Genomic DNA, 20,991 nt, shown 5'->3' on the forward strand with positions numbered 1-20,991 from the left:
ACCGACTTTCTGTTGGCATTGGGGACACGGACGAATACTGGCGAGTGGATGTGCGAGTTCCCCGTGATTCTAGAGCTATCCGACTGTGGAAATTTTTCCAGCGATGAGCTGCGGCAGATGGTGGAGAGAAGGGACAGTGCGAATGTGAACGGTCGACGTGGATTAACGCGGTTGAAAGTTTCCGGGTGCGGCGAGCTGAATCCGGAGGACAAAGCGTCGCTTGCGGTGCATATCGGAATGGTGACCTGGGACACGGAAACGTTTGGCATTGGTTGCTGCGATGATTCGGATCCCGAGAGTGACGAGAATGCCGAGAGCGTCGATAGCTTTCCCGGCCGTGACGCTCCCGATGGCGAGGACGATCCTGATGCAACTGATAGTCACGCCAGTGGAGACATCGCTGACGATAGCGACTAAGGCATCTGGTTGTCCGTGGGTGCAGAATGTGGAGATGGGGGAAACAAGTGAGTCATAGCATAGTATACTGGCCTCCGTTGGCTTAAAACTCTTTCACTTAAGGCCCGCGTTTCGGATGAGTGCGACCAGAGTAGTCTCTCGTCCACCTCCCCACGAATGCAAGACCAGATATGCATCCATCAATGACCGAGTTCTAGTAATGAAATGTACGAGATGGGGTGGTACTCACTGAGGCCAAGGATCAGCGAAATGTCGTGGTACGAGATAATACATGGTCTTCTGGAACAGAATCGGGCTCACGCAGCTGTTTGTAACGAGTGTGCATGTGGGCAACGTAGGTCTTCTCGCATTCCAGATGCAGGCGGTCGCATTGATGATATGACAATCATGCTGGTGACTGGTCCTATGGCCACAACTGGCACTCTAGTACTTACGTCTGGCGCACACACCGCCGACTTCTTCAGATATCTGGCGGGAGGAAGAAAACCATATGGGTTTCACAATTCCTTATCTTCGCATCGCTTTGTCTCTTTCCCACGGCAACTGCTTCGAAGCCTCGTGTGTGCTTGAAGAAATACTAGGTACGATGCGCCACGACATTCGTCGTATAAAGTAGCCCTCCACCTCCGAAACTCGCGCCACAGCAAACAGATACATGCCCCCGGTCAAGTCTGTGCATATCGGTTACTTCAGCCAGGTTCTTCATGTCTGACACCCTGCCCCGCGGCCCTTGTGAGCACCGTGCCTCACCCATCTTTCGCCCGCCGATTCTCTATCAGCTGTTCTCCTCCGCGATCATGAGGATCCGAATGCAGAAGACTTGGAATGCGGAGAGAAGGTGCAGAAGGCCGAGGCAACTTCAATGAAGATCGTGGCATGTCTTTGTGGCACCTGGCTCGCACTCATCCTCTACGCCGTCGCGTTCATCCTCATGATGATTTTCGGTAACAACGACGACAACCGTGGCCTTCAATGAAGCTTTGGGACGCCGAACGCCGCAATTGGTGCCATTCTGTTTTGAATGACACTGAGAGGGCGAAGAAACTTTCAGTTTTTCTTGGTGCTGGTCCGGCTGGACGTGACTTAGGAAGGCGACGGCTGTGGTACTGGAGAGCGACCAGGAAGGTGCCGAATCTAGGTTGACTTCGAAGCTAACTGGACCTAGGCGGGTGCAGTAGGGTGCTTCATATCCTTTGATATCCATCTATATATAACTACTCATATTTATGTGACCGCTATTTTCTCACCTGCTTATGTTTGATTCTGGCGCTCTGTCCACTGGGGCCTAACGCGCGACGCGACGGTGACAGATAACGCTCACGTGGAACCGTAACACCGCGCAAATCTCACCCACTCTATCTTACCCAGTCTTCCTCAGGCGAACGTCGCATCGTCATGACTGGTCATCGCTTCATCCGCAGTTCGATCCTGAACAGACGATGCTCCCGCCGACTGCCAGTACTTGCCCATGAGATTGGTAGTGTGCAGTAGAGTCAAGGACGCCATTGGGTCTAGTACTACGGCAGACTGTTATGCACGTCGCGAAACGTACGTATTATCTGCAAACTCCACACTGTACATGAAACTGATCCCACCATGCCCTGATATTCATCATAGGGCACACCAAATCCAACACAACTTCCACGAACTCCATCCAGTCCATCCTATACCAGCTACCAGCGACGTCTCCATCGATCATCCAAGCCTTCAATAGTTATTTCAAGCTTCTCTGCTAAACATACCCTTCAGGTTGCGCAAGGTGGTGCTACTCAACTGTGGCCTACCGCGGTTTATTTCCGCTAATCGTCCTTAGTGTCTCTACTGGTCTACCTTCTCAATTTCTACACGCGCTATTTATTATAACTTGTTTTGTCTTGTCGAGTCCAACCTCTATCAAGGACTTATGCGTCGGCAAACTGTTGAGTGGCCTAGCTTCTCCGAGGGGACGTAGTGCGAGGTGGTCGGAATACCATGGCCCGGAGAAGAACTATTCTTTACCTCCCCGAAGACGTGTGGCCCGATATTGCTAAACAGAAGATATCTCCGCTACCAGAACGGAAATTTCGAGAACAGTTAATCACGAAGAACCAGAAGATAGGTCGACATGGCGGATTGCGTGAAAAACAGTGTGGGGCATTGTGTTTGCGAGTGAGTTCGATCTTCGACGTTTTGTTACCCATCCGTCATCGTATATCTTCCGTTCTCGTGCTCTTTCGCCATGGCGACTGTTCCTTGCAGCGCCACGTGCTTGGACAAAGGTTGCAAACGCCACCTGGGGACGTGCTCGCTCGGAGTATATAAGCACTACCTCAATCCGTCCACGTCTCTGCCGCAGCAAACATCCTGTCTCTTAGTTCTCATGGAGGATCCTTTCGATTTTGAGATGATCGACTCTTGCAGCGGCGGCATAGGTAAGCACGACACTGCACGCAGGTGTCCACCGCTGCTAATGCTTTCTCCTACCAGACTTCCCACCTCGCAATACTGTTGCCGCGTCCTTCCCTACTGCCACCATACGGTCCATGCCCACCAGCACAGATCTCCCCGTGCCCTCGCCTGAGCACGAGCACATGCTCTGCGACGCGGTACTCCAGGCGGATGAGGAGAGAGGAGAAGTCGGTATGCCGGCAAGACTCTGCTACGTGGCCTCGCCTATCGTCCGGCTTCCAGGAACACGCACCCGCCGGCGAAAAGCAGACTCGCGCACTAAAGAGGCGCATCGCGAGAGGCAGGCGCAAGGATCCATGCACCAGAAACATTCTCTCGCCGAACTCTGGCTCTACGGGTGCGTGTGGGGCTTCTGGTTCATGGTCGCGATGGATGTCATAGTTATTGCGGTCCAAGCGTCGAGAGGCACCTTTGATGTGCGCTACTGGCTCTTGCAGGTGTTTCCGAGGCAAATCTCATTGGAGGTGATGTGGATCTTGTTACCTCTGCTACGGCTTGTCATCTGGGACTTTGGTGTACCGGCGTATCAGAGTCTGATTGTATAGACTAGCCCTGCGGAGAGGAAAGAGACTTTGCAGATTGCAGGTGCGAGTTGATCTCGAGGCTGGCTGACCTGACCTGGTCGGTGTGCTTGAATTCGCAATCTACGTATCTGTATTTGCCCTGGTTGGTTTTATTTATGGGGAGGTATTGTGGGTGTGGGTGTGTGCCGGCCATTAATTTCGCATAGACTGTGGTAAGCGAAACGATGCGCTCAAACAGTTACCAAGCGGGAGAGTACGCGCCAGAGTATGGTGGTGGACGAGCATACGATGGCAGGTCAGGGCGCATCTGACTGTCCGTGGCGCGTCGGTCACAAGTAATGTTCATATGCGTTGTTCGCGGGTCGACGTGACATTGTGGCACCCCCTGTGTCCGTATTCCTCCCTGTCTCGACGTACTAGGTTATCCAGGAGAGGTGCACCATTCAGCGCAGCACCATCCATCCATGCACTGACGTGCCGCAATTCCACATCCTCTCGTGTCTCAAGAAATCGAATCCCGTCTGTTCCTTAGAATCAACAGTATCATCATGATGGTCCTCGCATTTTTGATGAAGAATCTAATGATATGGACTTATTACAATGTGATATACAACCTGACGACATTCTCCAGATATCAAACATTCGGACAGCAGTTGAAAGCAACGAAATCACACCCAAGCGCAGAAGGCATCCACTTTCACAGACTCCACATGATTTTCCCAACCGGAGAACGACGCCCGGGGGAAGACATGCAGCACGTCTCCCGGACGAAAAGTGTCCATCCACTCCGCAAGTTCGGGCGTCTCGTTGTGCGCAGCCCATGTGTTAATGTGTACACGACTTTCTGATGACCCATGCACATTTGTTTGGATCATGTGCCGTCGTGGCTCTTCTCGCTGCGGGCCATCAGAAGCAGTGAACTGCTGCCCCGCCTCAAACCAGGTATATGAATAGCGGTACGAGCCGTGTGCCCAGCGGTTGTCGCTCCAACCTGCTCCCGGAGACACCAAGTAAACATCTGGAGAACATCCGATTGTTTGCTCTACACACCTTGATCATGCGACCTTGTCTCGAAAATCACTCTGCGCAGGGGTAGATGTGGACGGCCAGTAACCTCGATTGAGACGTAAGGTGTCTCGATGGTTTTGTCGACGATAATATAATCTTCGCGGCTGACGGACGAACGGACCCAGTACTCGGCATAGTCTAGGATTGAACAGATAATATCCACGGGAAGACGTAGAGCCTTATGCATCATATCCCGCACTCGGAAGACATCATTTGAAGACTCTGGCACATGAAAATTCGCTTCAGGCAATTCGGCGAGATTATTTTGTAAAATCGGAAACCAAGGCTCCGAGGCCGCCCATTCACATTGATCGGGTGAAAGATGACCAAAGTCTTTGGCGCTGGCCCCGTGGTCAAGCAGGTACTGTATAATATCGGTCGACCGGAGAGTGAATGCAATCTCGAGCGGGGTCTTCCCCGAACGACGGTGGTCGCTCACGTTGCATCCCGCCTCTACGAGAGCTCGTACACAATCGAGTGAACATCCTTCCACGGCGTAGTGGAGAGCTGTCTTTGCATCCCCTGCTGTCATGTTGGCGTCGACCCCACGGCGGATAAGCTCCTCCAGCATGGGCGTCTGCCCGTTGAACGCTGCAAGGAATATGAGAGAATAGCCCATAGATCCCCCGGGTAATTCCAGCTTAGCCCCATGCTCGAGCAACATCGCGAAAATCTCCACCCGCCCTAGCTGGACCGCAAAGAGGAGCGGGGAGACGACCTGCCCAGCACCGGCATAATGATTGCGCGTGGTCTTGTTAACGTCTGCACCAAGCTCAATGAGCAGCGCGGCCATCTCCCTCAGATTCTTGAACGTCGCGAGAGTCAGCGGCGTACCGTAGCCTTCAATCTCGGTGTCTATCAACGTGGGATTGTTTTTGATCATGCGACGGGTTACCCACTGGAGGCTGCAAGTAATTAGCTCGTAGAGCGGGGTAACGGCGACTGACGGAAGTCTGTCTCGGACGATGTAGCCTTCGAAGCTGAGGCCAGGGAAGTCATGCATGTGGAACACTTGACGGAACGCAAGGTACCTCTCGCGGTAGTCCTGATCAATGAGAAGGTTCTTCATAAGCGTGAATATTTCGTCGTCTTCTTCGACCGACTGCACGTGCAAGAACGACTGGACCGCTGCATACCAGAAGAACGGATGCTGTGCTTCTCTGTCGGACAGTTCGTTGAGGCTTTCACATTGTCCGCTGTCGAAATCGTCAAGTAGAAGGTAAGTCAGTGACAGGAGGGCGAGTTCGCGCCGGGCTTGGGGCAGTAAGATGTAGTACTGCTGCAGTGAACTGTCTGCCAAGTAGTTCGAAAGAAGGAATTCCTACACAGTATCAGTGAACATATAGGAGAATTTCAACCGATGTCACGCACCTGAACCGAGTAATGCGAGACACTGACGATGTCAGTTGAATCGTCGTAGTCGACCAGGCTGCTGCAAATCTCCAGGATATCGTGTTTATCCAATACGCGAGCGTCGTCGTTGAGGCTCTCGCTTCCCACTTCGATCATGATTGCTTCTTCCACTTCCACAAGTTTCAGGGGGCGGAGAGCTGAGACAAGCCAGAGTAAAGTCTTCTTTGCGATCAACGCAGACTCCTCTCCTTCGTCTTCGATCCGCTTCAAAATCCTTTCGTACGTCGGATACAAGCCACGCGGTAGAGTGCGCAGTGCCTCACGAATACTCTGCCTAGTCCGTCGAGTGACGATGAAGTCCAGCTGACATTGCACCCAGCGAAACCTAGGTACCATTAAAATTAGATGGAAGTTTCAGAGAGCGGTGCATATCCTCGACTCACATTCCGTCTGCCTTGTGCAGCAGAGCAGACCCAAGCTCGGCTTTAAGCTCGCTATCCAGCCTACGCAGCCTTGGCTCGGTCTCCAGTTTCTGCATAATATGTGTTTGTATATCCGCGTACACATTCTCAAACTCGTGCGACAGGGAGATCGTGGGGAAATCTTCGAAGGCACCCACGATATCCTGCTCGCGTCGGCTCGAGACGAGCCACCGCACGCTCGCCTGTTGGACAAGGCGAGGGATGAACTCGAGGAGCCAGCGGCGGTCGACACACTCATCGAGCGCATCGAGGACGATGATGGCCTTCCGCTCTCCGATGGCGCGTAGCAGCAGCGACTGCAGCAGCTCGATGTCGTCAGGCGGGCTCTTGCTCGCCTTCTTTCGCTTCAGGAGATCCTCGAAGGTGTCGACGGAGTCATCGTCGATCGTCGCCATAAAGAGTGTCAGCAGCGTGCGGAGCACCGTAACTGGGTTGGCGCTCTTGGAGTCGCTGAAGTCGCAGTAATAGTAGGCGAGGATCGCCTCCTCATCGCCACCGCTGCGGGATGATTTCAACTCATCGATCACCGTGGACCTGTCCACAAAAATCAGTCGGGGGAATTATCAAGGCTGTAATCAAAAACCTTACATCAAAATAGTTTTCCCACTTCCGGCTGTCGTTGAAGTAGAATCAGGATGGGATTACGTCCAAAGCAAGCGAGGAGCGCTCACGAATGCCGTGCAGCCACAGAAATCCACTATTTGAGGAGCGCCATTCCCTGAACAGCTTATTGTCAAGCAGCCAGGTGCCCGTCCCCGGCTGACGAATGCGCGAGGACGACTCATGCTTCACGTCAACATCAAGCGGAGACAACCACTTGATGAGGTCGCGGATATCCATCTCTATTAAAACGCGTGTGAGCAGAAGTAATCGAGGAAGACATTATGTCCTTACGTAGTTCTTGCCGCGCCTTTTCGTCCTTCACGCGCTGCTGCTCCTTCTTGACGTCCTCCACCGAGTTTCCCAGGTGCATCAATGAGTCGCTGAACGCAATCAGCTTTCTGCGGTGAACCAACACAGGGAAAGCGCAACATACGCAGAATTCAACGAAAGCGCGAGAATAAAATGTGTCTTGTGCCTCTCCAGCCTCTGCACAAACTCCATCAAATCCTTCTCCTGGAATGGCCACAACATGCGTCTATCCACCCGCATACGCTTATCACCATCGCGCGCAAGCCACGCACACAATTCGTCGATCGTCGCCCTGCAGCTCTCGAGCGGGCCCCCAGTCCCGCCGAGGAACGCGATGATCTTGAGGGTATGGTTTGTCGAGAAGTCGTCTTGCCCCTGCAGGCCGTCGAGCACGACCTTTGCATGGCCGAGCGTCCCACCAATGGCAGAGAGCTCCTGGAGGAGCCTGTCGCACGCCGCGGGTGCGCCCTTTACGCTTGCGGCGTACTTGTACACTGCGATCGTCGCGCTGCCGACCACCTGCAGCACGCCGAGGATCGCCGAGAGCGACGATATTCCGTCCATGGCGCGGGGTGGAGCGTACTAGTGGGATACAGAGGCCTACTAATTCCGGTCAAGGAGCTGAGATTTGGCATCTCTGGTGGAAGGGTGCATATATGTATGTATCTTACCGTCGAAGCGCTGGTAGGCGCCGCTGATTGGGAGGCAGTGTTCGAGGGCGCGGTCGAGACGTAAGTTACTGTCTGCAAAGATTTCATCAGGAAACCATCAGGCTTCAGCGTTCCTCGAACTCCCATGATCCAGGCGCCGATGCATTGGCGCCGATAGACGCTGGGGAAACTGGCGTCGTCGACACAAACGCTGAGGAAAGCGAAAGAAAAAGTTACGCAGTCTTCACCTGCGCAACGACTTCGCCCGTTTCTTCAGCTGATACAAGTCCATTAGCCTGCTTCTATACCAGCTAAATTCAGAACGTTAGACGTTTCTCGACGAAACTCACCTCCCGACCTTTGTTCGCGGAGCAGCACTTTAGTGTGGGACGAACGACCTAAACCAAATGCGGAACCTCAAGCGGCTCGCCGGATAGCCTGTGTGCAGACTGACATCGAGAGTTCTCGCATTGGCATCTACCCTGAAGAGAGCCGAGAAGATCCCTATGAGCTCTTTCATGGCTTGGGGAATATGTTTATGGTTCTCAAAGGGTGACATGGTTGCCAGCATCTGATGATGGAGGGTTGACCGCATATTGACTGCTTGCCCAATTCGGCGTAAGTCTGTTTGTTCCGCACTAAAGCGCTGCGCCACAAACAAAGATCGGGAGGTGAGTTTCGTCGCAAAACGTCTAACGTTCTGAATTTAGCTGACATTTAGAGTATCGGAAATGGCCGGACAAAACGGTGGGCTGAGAGCGCAAGAAGAACTACACTCTTTGCCCCAGGCCTCAAGCTTCGACTTACAAGGCCTCACCTTCCCCATAATATTGATCCATGTCAGGCTTCGCCAGCCGCGCCCAGTGGTCCGTGCAGAAGTGCCTTCAGTCGGGTTGGGCCAGAATACCCTGCTGAAGAGCTCACAGACGTGGTCCCGCCTCGCAGCAGCGCTAAGCGACGAACATCGGCTGCTGGGCAGTGTGACGCTCTGCGGGATTTCCAGAGCAGGGGGTAAACGCGTGTGGGGAATGCGCGATAAAAAGGTGAGTCGGAAACACGTTTGTTATCCTCGGCGTTCGGGCCAGACGTTCTCACTTTGTACCCGCGATGCTGCGGCCGCGGATGGTCTCCTTCACACACACGTTGTCCTGTTTCCGCGCGATACGAGGCGTCAAAGCTCTGCGAAACAGTGGCAAGGGGAACATACGGCTTCTGTGAGGTAAGATACGGGCTACAGCACTCGCTGGGTCTGCGAGGACCCATGCCGACCGGCGCCAAGTCCTTGTGTGTCAGCAGGATCAGACGGATGAATGAGTCCCACCGCGAATGAATTGCAACGTTCTTGAAAATTCACGACAAAGTTAAAGGGCGATGTCCATATCGCGGCGCAGAGCACCCACATGTTCCTCGATGGCCTTATCCGCGCCTTCCTCTGAAAAGAACATGTCGGCCCAGTCCACGCAATCCACCAGCAGGGGGACCGTACAGCTAGGTACCCGATAAGCTCAGCCAAAGGGCCTCGCTTCGAGGAGTTAGGTGTGGGTCGACGAGACAGAAACGCAAAGCCGGGGAAGATCAGGGTGGCAGCCCGCGATAGACCGCCACCCCTGCACCGTGCCAAATCCGCAGCGCACCGCCCAGATCTCCCGCATAAGACGCACCGCCTGCCCAGCTGCGCGCGTCAAGTATCGCCGCCGCCATCCCGCTGTACCTTCCGTCCTCCGTCCACCGTATCCCGGTATGTCTCGCGATGCCAGCGGTGAATCCGTGCCGAGGAAGATGGGGGCTTGGTGCCGCATGTCATGGGATGCCATGAATGACGAGCATCAGCGTCGGAGTGCACATAGTATCCACAGCCATGGCCAGTAAGAGCAGGTCCGATGACCAGTGAGCGAGAGGAGCATGCAGTTCGGGCATACGCACATAAGAACAAACTAGAGGGAGCAAATGTCGGTATTTCACTGAGAATAGCTGCAGAAAAAATAAACGCACCGAATTCGGTAATATTGCTACAGCTGGACATACTTCAGAGTGCGGAGGAGCCTGAGACACGGTGTGACATATACGCGTGATCATTACCGTGACACCAGATTTACCAGCCTGTCGTACTTGGATCTTGAACTCGCCGTCTGCGTTGCACGTCGATAAAGTCACTAGGGCACGTTTTGCCCCATTTTCTAGCACGGTCGGACGGCGGCGTGCGCGACAGTCAGTGCATTTTTGCTTCACCGACCGACACGCCGATACTGTATCGAGCAGCCTGGATGGTAAACTGCGGCCCTCCTCTCCTCGGCCAAGCACACTCTCGATTCTGGCACCAGAGCACAGAATAAGGAAGGGGCTGCACTACATCGTGGTATAACGCTGATAACCCATAGAATTGCAGAACGACAGAATCGATGCGGTGTAACTGTGTAAACAAGGAGAATCCACGTGAATAGTAGATATTTGACCAGGCTGAAGAGGGCTCCGACCTCGTCAGCGAGGAGTCGCCGAAGCATCCTAGACAAATAGAGTCGAAATCGCCGCGGATGGTGAGGACGCCGTATACGCGTGGACGAACGTGTGTCGGAGTGAACTGTAGGTGTGCCGACGGCGGGCCGGGTTACGAGCATGATGAGGGGAACTACGACTTTTGCAGCTCCAGCTGTACGGTGCAGATGTCGCGGTGACTGCATATCAGCTAGCGCCTTGAGAATCGAAGGTGAGACGGTGTGATATCCAATACGCGAAGTCTGAAGCCTGTTTAACCGGACGATGACCTCTGGAAAGTGGGAGGGCAGCGGACAAGATAGGAAAGGTTTACGCAAGGAGGACGTCCGTTGCACGAGAGGATTGGCGTGTCAACCGAGAACCTGTGTAGGCATGAGAGTGAAAAGAGCGGGCCACATCTAGTCGCCCAAAGGCAGACTACAAAATCAGTCCTACGAGAGGTGGGAGGGACGGACTGATACCCAGTTTTTCCGGAGCCCGTTGGTGTGATTGCGAGGACATCAGCTCCATCTAGCGTTTTGCAGACACCTTCGAGCTGATAGTCATCGGAGTCATAGTGTAGAGATTTAGCCAGGATCTGATGGCACAAGTGCGGACCTTCAGGCGAGCTGAATTCAAAAGAATGTGGCCGGCCCTGAGGCGTACCTCCTGCGCAAGGAGCTTAGGACCGTTGGCAACCACCCCCTGAAGGCGGTCTGGGAGGACAACCTCGCTCTTCGGATCCACAGCATCCTCGAGTCCAAGGGGGTGAAGTGGACGAGCACGGACGTCGCTCGCATCGGTTTCGTCGGAGAGTCCGTCGCCCCCGTCGTCGTCTGGATCGGCGTCAAAGCCTGACAGCCTCTGCGGCGAAGACGGTCTCGCGGTTGCCAAGGAGTGCAAGCAGCTTCTCGTGGCGAACGAGATCCTCGACGTCGAAGTCGAGATCCGCGAGTCGGTCGTGACCCGCTACGTCGGCCCCACACTCCGGAAGCGCGCCCGCTCGTTCGACCCCGCTGCCGAGCTGCTCGAGCCCCTGACCTCCACCCTTCTGCAACACCAGCACCCCCTGGGCCGAGGGCACCGGCGGCTTTTACGTCACCGGCGACGACTCCAAGCTCTATCTCGTTACTGCCCGCCACGTTGTGTTCAAACCAAACCGAGCGGACAACGACACGTACGAGCGTAAGTTCTCCAGTCAGCCTCGTGTCGACGTCGCCCTCTTCGGCACTGCCGCCTTCAACAGCTACGTCAAGCGGATCAAGCGAGCCATCGGAGAGAAGGCGATGATCCTCGAGTTCCAGGAGAGGCGTGTCAAGGAGGCCGTGGAAGGTCATGATGGAATGGACGCGGACGAGGCTGCGCGGGTGCGCGCTAATGCGGAGGGACTCGTGAAGGAGGCGAAGGAGGCGATCGTGGCTTTCAAGAAACTCTGCGACGACGTCGAGGAGGACTGGGCATTTAAACATCGACAACCGCCTCCTAGGCTACGTCCGCTTCTCCCCTCCCATCGAACTTGGTGAAGTATACCCAGGACTACGCCCTCGTCGAGATCGACAGCTCCAAGATCGACGCCGCCAGCTTCACCCGCAACGCCATCGACCTCGGTAACCAGATCGGGCCCGCCGAGTTCGCTCGTTTGATGTTCCCCAACCCCGAGAACCGCCACGCCTTCGAGTACCCGACCAACGGCCTCTTCAAGGTCCAGGGTATCATCTCAGACGAAGAGATGCGCCGCCCCACCATCTTGGACCAGAACGACGATCCGTGCCTCATCGTCATGAAGCGCGGCAATACCACTGGTCTGACCGTCGGCCGCGCTAACGACATCCTTTCTTACGTGCGCAACTACTTCGACGACGGCGACACTCAGACCTCAAAGGAATGGGCCATCTTCTCTTACGACGACAAGTCCGGCCCCTTCTCCGACGAGGGCGACTCCGGCTCGGGCATCATCGACTGCCTTGGACGTCTCGGCGGTCTTCTCACCGGTGGCGATGGCGTTACCGAGTACTCCAATGTTACGTATGCCACCCCCATCTCCTTCATCCTCGACAGCCTCAAGGCCAACGGGTACAACGTCACCGTCGAGGCGACTCTCAGCGCCTAGGCGTTGTCGCGAAGTTTATTCAATGGACGTTGGCGAGGTGGCGAGAGGTGGAGCCGTCTCAATTATTATTATTATTATTATTCTCAGCCCCCTTCCTGCCTGTTTTATGCCTTCTTCTACCCCCTCCTTACTGTCCTGCGATGACTTTTTCTACCCTTCTTTATCTATCTATGGCTCGGTTGTCGGTGGAGACGGATGCTTTGGCTGGTTGACCTGTTGTTCGGGTTCGTCTCATTGCCTCTTGTCTCATCCCCCTCACGCACTGACGACGGCCTTTTTCAGCGTCCAGCTCCACCTTGTGCAGGATCTGGCATATGCAAGCTTTCGACTGGTCTTGTTACGGTAGCTCCTTCTCTCCCAGAATATTGACGACTAGCCTTTGACCACTATACCCCCCCTGCGCCCCCCCCCCCTTTTGGACACTCGTACTTGACCCCTTTTATGAAATATCATTATGACTTTGTGTTTTAACTCGCGCGTGACGAACGGAGTTCCCAGATCCGTGCCAAGTCCCCTTAAGTGTCTCTTTTCGGCTTGCGACGTCGCCGCGCTGGCTGTTTCGTCCCCTTGACCGCTTCGTCGCCGTGACTTGCTCGTGTGGTTTCGCCCTCGAGACATTGCTGTGGCGCCTTCGCCTGTGTGACTTCTCGCCGTCTAATTTCCCTTGACTTGTCTGACTAGATCGTCGTCTGGGCTTGTCGATGTATAGTTTCCGTCCTCGGACCGTCACTATTAACCTATTGTAGGTTTGTTCTTTCGCTCGTGGCCTGTTTACCTTCGTTTTGCGCGGACTTCGTTCTACGCTCATACTCTGCAGCTCGTTCTACGACCTCGCGATTGATGCGAAGCAAACTCGGCAGCCCCCGCCCGTCCAACGCGACGACGTTGGGTCGACTTATCGACCGCTCGACTGTCTCGTATGCTTAACGACAGCCCAACGATACTCCTCGAGCAAGACACGGTCGGCCTTGATTCGCTGGACGTACGTGTGCGAAGGCGGTGGACTTCTGCTTCGACTTCTGCGCACGGCGTTGGCGTTGCATATCTATGCTGCGTTGTGCTCTTTCGCGTCCGTGCGTTTTCACTGGCGCCGTTGTGGGACTGGTTGCCGATGTTTAATGTGTCGTGGAAGGACACGGAGAACCCCAGCGACGGCTGACACGCTGGCCGACTTTTGTGCTGGTCGTTCCCATCCGCCCCACTAGTTTCAGTGCCCCCCCCCCCCATCTCACGTCCGTTTCCCCAACCTGTTGTCGACGGCCGCGGCCTGTTATCATTCCGAACCCTTCTTAGCCACTCTTGAGCGGACCGCAGCCCCGCACGTCAGCGCCCTCCCTATCCCCGCCAGGGAAAGGACTGCATGGTGCGGCGCCGCGCTCTGAGCTCTGGCATCGAGTACCTCCGACCACGCGAAGCACGAAGAGCTAGGGTGCGCATGCAAGCGTCGCCGGGCGAAAATCTGCGCTGAGTTGCAGAGCTGACGTCTCTTGATGTGTGCAAGATGGCAACGTCGAGCACGTCGCCGGTTTGCTTGATGAGACGGCATGCGAGCTCGATCTGCTTCATGACTTGGTTCGAGTCGGAGGTAGTGTCTGTCGGGAGCGAGCACTTGCGGCATGATCTGGTGGACGAGTAAACTGCGCCAGCAAATATGACACCCGCAGCCTGCTGCCTTGTCCAAAGAGATTCGAGTTCGGGATGTAGAGGCTCGGCAGGATGCACTGCCAGAAGAGGGGTGGACGAAGACGCTGGTAGACTCTCTCTCGGCGGCTCCGTCCTGCTGCCTCATCCGCTCCTCCGCCGCCGCCGCCGTGTAGATGCGGCGGATGATGCTGGTATGTTCCCTCTGCCTGAGCGCCTTGTATAGCGCGTTCGGATATTTCGTCTTCCCCCCTAATCGGGCTTTCTCCGATCGAGCTTTTGCACGAGAAAAAAAACGAGGTTGATCTACGGCGTTACGACTCCGTTCGAGAACTTGGTTCTTTACCGCGGGCGTTCCGCCCGATGTTCTGAGCAGAGGGCGTAGTGGCTGGCTAGGGCAGCGCAGCGCGATGGGATTGTTCGGCTGCATGTTCGTGACGGTCGTGGACGGAAGGGCGAGGTGGGTGGCTGCGAGCGACCTCCGGGTTTATAACTTGTGAAGCCGTCTGGTGCGGGACGGGTAAGTTACGAGGGTGGTGAGGGTTCCGCTGAGCCTCCTTGGTCCGATCGGTGGCTGATGGATGATCGGCGGAAGCTTGGACATATAATATAGTGCGGTTGGGTGGCCCGGCACGGCGAGCGAGGCGAGCGAGGCGATCGACAACCCGACTGTCCTGGGTACCCAGGACGGGATCGCGGCGCTGGCGAGATCTCAGCCGTCCCTGCTCTAAGTGCAACTCGACATCGGATGGAAAGACTCCGTGGCTGGGAAGAGGAGATAGCCGATACCGAACACGAACGCCACCTAAAAACCTGACCGGTCCTCTTCTAGAGCATGGCTCGTAGTCTCGACATTCATCTTCCACCATGTTGGTCTTAACCCGCACTCTTCGTCGTTCTACCTATCCCCCCTTGTTCAACATCTCGGACCCCCTTTTTTTGCAGTGGCTTCGCCTTCGGCTTCAGCAAGTTCGCAGCATCGCGATGATCCTAAGCCCCTTCTTCAAGGATATCGATCCGAATATGAATATAACCCCTCGGCCTCGTAGTACGAGACACCAGATGCCCCGGACTCCCCCACCTCTTCCAGTATAGGTCGTTCGGCATTGTATCTCGGGCACTCCTGTAATACGTGTCTCCTCGTTTGTAGTTGCGCTCCGCATGGGCATGCAGTGTCTTCTGTCCGCACAGAGCTCTTGTACTGGTCTCCTGAGAACGAGTGGCCTGTCCTGCACTGTACGAGACGTCCGAAGGTCTCCCTCGGAAGCGTCCTGAACATCTCGCTCGTTTTTGTTTCTTCTGCCACTCCTCCACCCACCTCTCGTGTTCCCTCTCCTTCGCCCTTCGTAGCGCGTGCGATCTCGTTGCTCGCGTCGGTCCCTCACTGATCTTCGTCGCGTCCTTTGCGAGTCTGTCCGCTAGTTCATCCCCCCGTACTCCCGTGTGTCGGGGTGTCCATGCGATCTCAACGGTGTGTGTGGGGTCTTCCAGGAAAGCTGTGACCTGGTCCCGGAAGATCCGGGCGTGTCCTTGGCCAGGGATCCATTAATATCATCGTGATCGCGGCGGTGTTGTCGGCATAGAAGTGCAGATGCGCGATCGACGGGCTGGCGGTCCTCGCGAAGTGGGTGCACGGCATCCCTCGCTCCCGCCATCTCTGCGTCGTCTACCTCCGCCTCGCAATTGGTTCCCATCCCGATCTTCCCCGAGAAGACTGTTCCTCCTTCACTTCGGCGCGACGAGCGCTGCCCCGACTCTTCTGATTCATTGATCCTTCCGAGTATACATTAAGGACGCGGTCCGGTAAGTGCTCGAACTCTCGGATACGAACGTTGTGCCCCCCTCGTCGCTGCATCCTCTGGCGCTCCCTTTCCCGCTGGCGTTCTCGTGCGTCGTCCTCCTCAGTCCTCAGTCCTCGGCTGCTCGTCTCCGGGGCGGGAGGCACAGGGCGTTGACCGCCAATTCCGCTGGTCTTTGTCTCGCTTGGTGGGCTCTTTCGTCTTGCCGTGATCGGCTTATATATGGTCCTCAAGCCGTGCCTTGTCTGGCGACCACGCTCGTCTTATCCAGAGCATCGCCGGCCTCGTGACCTCCAACATCGGGTGATCCACTGGCGAGTTGCGTTAACTCTGCGAAGTGGTTAATGCAGGGAATTAAGGCCAGGGTTCAAACGTTCACGTTCAACGCCCGCGGTCCACTTCCGTCGAACACATTTTGGGGCTCGACTTTGTGCGCCTAGGCCCCCTGCACGCATCAAGCCAAAGGCCCCGCGCGCGTCTGCCTCGCCCCCGATTCACGCCCAGGTAGCAGCAGCCGGTCGAATCCGCGCTTTTCGGTCCCAGATGGGGACCTGGTGACGCCGTCGGGTGCGGGAGATCCCGTGCTTCGCCTCTCTTCTGCGTGGCATGGCATAGTCTCGTGCCATGCAGCGACGCCCGAAGTTCGGTCCTGAACCTTCGTCCGAACCTTCAGGTTCAGGTTCAGTCCGGGGTTCGATGGCTGCTCCTGCTAGCCTGAACCCGCTTGGACTCGTCCGACGAGGATGTCTGCAGAGGACGCCGTTGGGTCTATAGTAAGTACTGCGGCAGACTGTGCTGCGCGTCGCGAAACGTACGTGTTGTCTGCGCACTCCGCACCGTACATGACGCCCTGATATTTATCATAGGGTACACCGAATCCGACACTGCGTTCGCGAACTCCGTCCAGCTGCCAGCGACGCCCCCACGCACCGTACATGACACCGATCCCACCGTGCCCTGATCATTCATCCGAATAGGGTACACCGAATCCGACACTGCGTCTGCGAGCTCCGTCCGGTTTATCCTGTGCTAGCTACTGGCGACGCCCCCATCGATCATCCTAGCCTTCCATAGTTATTTTCAAGGTTCTCTGCTGAGCGTATCCTGCAGGTTGCGCAAAACTGTGTCCTACCGCGGTTTAATCCCGCTAATGGTTCTCGGTGTCTCTGCCGGTGTCCCTTTGCAATGTCTACGCGCGCTATTCATTATACCTTGTTTTGTCGTGTCGAGTCCAGACCTCTATCACGGACTTGTGCTTGTGCGTCGGCGAACTGGGGAGTGACCTGCCATACCTTCCCCGAGGAGACGTAGTTGGAATACCAGGGCTCGGAGAAGAACTACTCAACTATTCTTTACCTCCCCCGAAGACGTGTGGCCCCGATATTGCTCCACTGCAGATATCTCCGCCGCCAGAACGGAAATCTCGAAATCTCGAGAACGGCTGAGCACGAATGGCCAGAAGATAGGATTATTGCGTGGAAAAGAGTGGGGGGGGGGGGTGGTTGTCGTGTTTGCGGGTGCGTTCCACCCTTTGACGGTTTGTTACCTATCTGTCGTCGTATATTTATATTCTCGTGCTTTTTCGCCGTGGCGAGTGTTCGGTGCAACCTTGCAGCGCCACGTGCTTGGACGCAAACGCCACCCGGGGACGTGCTCGCTCGGAGTATACAAGCACTACCTCGATCCGTCCACATCTCTACCGCAGCAAACATCCCGTCTCGTACCTGAGCAGGTCTCTTACCTCACAGAAGCCGTATGTTCCCCCTACCACCGTTTCGCAGAGCGCTGACGCGTCGTGTCCCGCGGGAACAGGACAACATGTGTGTGGAGGAGACGATCCGCGGCCGCAGCATCGAGCGGGTTACAAGGTGAGAACGTCTGGCCGGAACGCCGAGGATCCGACTCGCTTTTTTGTTTTTTATTTATTATTTATCGCGCATTCCCCACACGCGTTTACGCCGTGCTCGCGACATCCCGCAGAGCGGCACGCTGCCCAGCAGCCGACGGCGCTGCTGCGACGCGGGACTGCGCCTGTGCACCGGAGCTCTTCGGCAGGGAGCACGCGGTTCGGGCGGACGCACAGAGGAACGAACCAGAGCGAGCGTATGCGGTCGGTATTTCGATGAGAGATAGCTGCAGAAAAAACAAACGCACTGAATGCGGTAATATTGCATATACATGCTTTTGGAGTGAGGAGGAGAGTCGCGCTGGCGCGGTGTGACATATACGCGTGATCATTACCGTGACACTTACTGGCAGCCTGTCGTACTCGCCGCCTGCGTTGCGCGTCGATAAAGTCACCCGGGCGCTTTTTGTGCTCATTCACTAGCGCGGTCGGACGGCGGCGTGCGCGACGGTCAATGTGTTTTGTTTCAACCGACACGCCGATATCGAGCAGCCTGGATGGTAAACTGCAGCTCTCCTCTCCTCGGGCAAGCGCACCAATTCTGGCACCAGAGGACCGAATAGGCGAAGGGGCTGCACTACATCGCGGTATAACGCCGATAACCCATAGAGTTGCAGAACGACAGAATCGAGGCGGCGCATGCGAGCGAGGAGAATCCGCCGATACTTGACCAGGGCTTTCAGAAGACCTGAGGGCTCGCACACCTCGCCAGCCGCGGGGAGGTGCATCCCCCGCGCGGGGATCCTCCGGAGGGCTCGTTCAGTTGGCCCAGGTCAGAACGGCGCGCAGGCGAGCTCGTCGGGATGCGCGTCGAGCTCGGAGTTGCGTACCCTCTCCCATGACAGGCAAGTTGCACACCTGATGGCGAGCGCGCGCTGCCTCGACTCTGAACAGACACGAATTAAATATGCAGACAGAGATATCCGGAGGCCCGAGCACGAAGCGTCGAAGCACGGAGAGACGAGCGCGCTCTGGGGGGACAAACGAGTACGCATCGCAATATCCCACAGCGGCGAGCACCGCACACCGTCTCCGACAGATCTCCAACGACGACCACGACAGAACCGCGCAGAAAAAAACAGCATACGTATACATATATACATACTTATGCCGGGAGCGACGTATTTGTTAGACAATGAGTACGTTCAATTTCCAAAGTCTCAGGTGCACCCACAGCCATGCTGGGAGATGTCGAGGCATACATGAGGTGGAAAGTCAGCTAGCAATGCCCATCGACGAGTGATGATCGGAGACGCGTCTCCCTTTGTGCAAAGGCGGCGACCAGCTGCCATCTCCCTTTGTTTCTTCTTCTTGTCCACCACACCTCCCTCATACTTCCGAGGAACACCGCCAAGGTGCTCTTCCCTTTGATTTCAGGCTCCGTCTCAGATGTGTATTATGTGCGGTCAGGTCAATCTTCGCATCCATCGGTCTGTCGGCTAGACGACTAACCGCTCCGTGCATCCCAGGCTGGCATGCAGCACAACAATGTTGCTGTGCCTTCTGTTCCTCCAAGGACCCTATTCAAAGATTTGCGTTTCTCCGAGGAGGAATATGGGCGTTTATCTGCCGCACGTCGCTCCGGAACATTCCTCAGCAGCCCGTCCACGGTCGACGAGGACTCCCCGAAGGTGCGCGTCACTGGCACCTCCGACGATGTCAAGGCTTTGCTCAACATCGCAAGCGGGCATGCACAGCGCTGCTGGATCGAGGTACCCTTCAGCACCATGGATTCGTTGCTGTGGGTGATGGAGCGAGTCGAGAAAGTCATTCGCGTGCCGATGAAGTACTGGGTGCGCGCTCTCTTTCTCTTTATCTGCGTCAACGCATGCGGTCCTGATATTTTCTGGGTCCCTCTCAGACTCTCGCGGGCGACGGCGTGATGTACAACCCGGGCCATCTGGTGGCGAGTCTCGACCATTTCAGACAGCCCGGTACTATAGGTGTGACGCGCCTTTACGCGTTTCTTCGTTCACCCTCTGACTCCGTGTACCGCAGAGGTCGTGTTGCTGCCAGTTTGGGAGATCGGGAGGTACGCGGAAGAGAACTTGAAGTCCCACACCTGGAAGCACGCTCCCGTTACACCCCCTGCCGCGCTCCCGAAGGATCCCCGCGAGCAGGCCATGGCGCTTTTTGGGCTTATCGACCCGGTCGAGTCGCCTGACTGGGCGGCATACATCAAGCATCGCCAGGAGGCCGAGAAGGTCACGAACGACCTCATGGAAGGTATGGCGGGCGCAGACATGGATCCGTTCGTCTCCCAGCTACGCGAGGTCGTGCAGGACGTTGCCGAGGCGGTGAATCCGCTGATGGACGACGACTGGAAGAAGATCGCCGATTCGGTGTCTGTCATCCGGTGTGTTCCGGAGGACGACGGCTGGGGGCGCGTGAGTTTCTCGAGACCCGACTCGGTGCGGTAACCCTACTCAATTTTTCCTCGCGTTCTTTTTCAGCTACGCGATGTCGAAGTCCTCTCTCGCATCCACTCGCTCGCTTCGCCGCAGTCCGTGGACGTTTAGTTCTATTTCCACCACCGCACGCGTATGGACTCTGTGGAGTGGAAGTATTCGCTTGCCTTCCGCGTGAACACGAAGCCGGTCAAGTGCACCCGGTGCTACAACGGGGACGGTGACCTGGAGGTCGATAAGGCACAACGTGCGGCCGGGTGGCGCACGTTCGGGTGGTTCTACTTGGACAACCGCAGGGCCGAACATAGCAGGTGCGCGGTGACCGGCGCAGACTTGCAGGCCGTCCACGACGCGCTCTTCGGTCCCGATAACCAGGGCAGAGACGATGAGAAAGACGAAGGCGCGGAGAAAGAGGAAGCGGACGAGGACGATGACACGCTTGGCTCGGGAATCGGACTGCGGGAGACGGCGCTGCTCATGCTCGTATCGCGAGTACGCGGCGAGGGGGGAAGGCGTCCAGGGGATGTCTAACGGATCTAGAGCGGGACCAAGCGCAGCTCAGTCTCGTGCGATAGCAAACGAGTGACTGTATTAATACTAACCTAGAGCGGGACCAAGCGCAGCTACTACAGGTCAGTAAGGAGATAAAAGGTAGGTAAAGAAAGTATTCACCTCAGTCTCGTGCGATAGCAAACGAGTGACTGAGGTGCATCGTCCGAACGTCCGCCAGTACTACCTACGTGATTACGTAAGTAACGTGGTGGCGTAAATACCGTACTACTCTGCCCGTGTCGCAATGTA

At 55.9% G+C, this 20,991-nt stretch overlaps 6 protein-coding genes across 6 annotated transcripts; 5 read left to right on the forward strand and 1 right to left on the reverse strand.

The window, feature by feature from the left end:
• Positions 1 to 2,776: 2,776 nt before the first annotated feature.
• SCP_1203920 (hypothetical protein) lies at positions 2,777 to 3,410 on the forward strand (the record flags this gene model as incomplete). Its single annotated transcript, XM_027763274.1, has 3 exons — positions 2,777 to 2,828; positions 2,884 to 3,036; positions 3,088 to 3,410. The coding sequence occupies 3 exons, from the start codon at positions 2,777 to 2,779 to the stop codon at positions 3,408 to 3,410; spliced, it is 528 nt and encodes a 175-aa protein (XP_027619075.1).
• A 647-nt stretch (positions 3,411 to 4,057) lies between these two features.
• On the reverse strand, positions 4,058 to 7,768 carry SCP_1203930 (hypothetical protein; the record flags this gene model as incomplete). Its single annotated transcript, XM_027763275.1, has 8 exons — positions 4,058 to 4,380; positions 4,440 to 5,778; positions 5,829 to 6,195; positions 6,254 to 6,826; positions 6,881 to 6,905; positions 6,964 to 7,134; positions 7,187 to 7,275; positions 7,329 to 7,768. 8 exons carry the CDS (start codon positions 7,766 to 7,768, stop codon positions 4,058 to 4,060), a joined length of 3,327 nt encoding a protein of 1,108 aa, XP_027619076.1.
• Positions 7,769 to 10,927: 3,159 nt separating this feature from the next.
• Positions 10,928 to 12,436, forward strand: SCP_1203940 (predicted protein; the record flags this gene model as incomplete). The annotated part of the gene is made up of 5 exons (XM_027763276.1): positions 10,928 to 10,936; positions 10,987 to 11,141; positions 11,188 to 11,331; positions 11,390 to 11,768; positions 11,813 to 12,436. 5 exons carry the CDS (start codon positions 10,928 to 10,930, stop codon positions 12,434 to 12,436), a joined length of 1,311 nt encoding a protein of 436 aa, XP_027619077.1.
• A 106-nt stretch (positions 12,437 to 12,542) lies between these two features.
• On the forward strand, positions 12,543 to 16,837 carry SCP_1203950 (hypothetical protein; the record flags this gene model as incomplete). The annotated part of the gene is made up of 2 exons (XM_027763277.1): positions 12,543 to 12,660; positions 16,743 to 16,837. 2 exons carry the CDS (start codon positions 12,543 to 12,545, stop codon positions 16,835 to 16,837), a joined length of 213 nt encoding a protein of 70 aa, XP_027619078.1.
• Positions 16,838 to 19,257: 2,420 nt separating this feature from the next.
• On the forward strand, positions 19,258 to 20,301 carry SCP_1203960 (hypothetical protein; the record flags this gene model as incomplete). Its single annotated transcript, XM_027763278.1, has 4 exons — positions 19,258 to 19,575; positions 19,644 to 19,725; positions 19,781 to 20,169; positions 20,236 to 20,301. 4 exons carry the CDS (start codon positions 19,258 to 19,260, stop codon positions 20,299 to 20,301), a joined length of 855 nt encoding a protein of 284 aa, XP_027619079.1.
• A 24-nt stretch (positions 20,302 to 20,325) lies between these two features.
• SCP_1203970 (hypothetical protein) lies at positions 20,326 to 20,721 on the forward strand (the record flags this gene model as incomplete). Its single annotated transcript, XM_027763279.1, has 1 exon — positions 20,326 to 20,721. The coding sequence occupies one exon, from the start codon at positions 20,326 to 20,328 to the stop codon at positions 20,719 to 20,721; it is 396 nt and encodes a 131-aa protein (XP_027619080.1).
• Between the last annotated feature and the right edge of the window lie 270 nt (positions 20,722 to 20,991).

Source organism: Sparassis crispa, assembly GCF_003851025.1.
Source record: "Sparassis crispa DNA, contig_000010F, whole genome shotgun sequence".
NCBI classification, from domain to species: Eukaryota; Fungi; Basidiomycota; class Agaricomycetes; order Polyporales; family Sparassidaceae; genus Sparassis; species Sparassis crispa.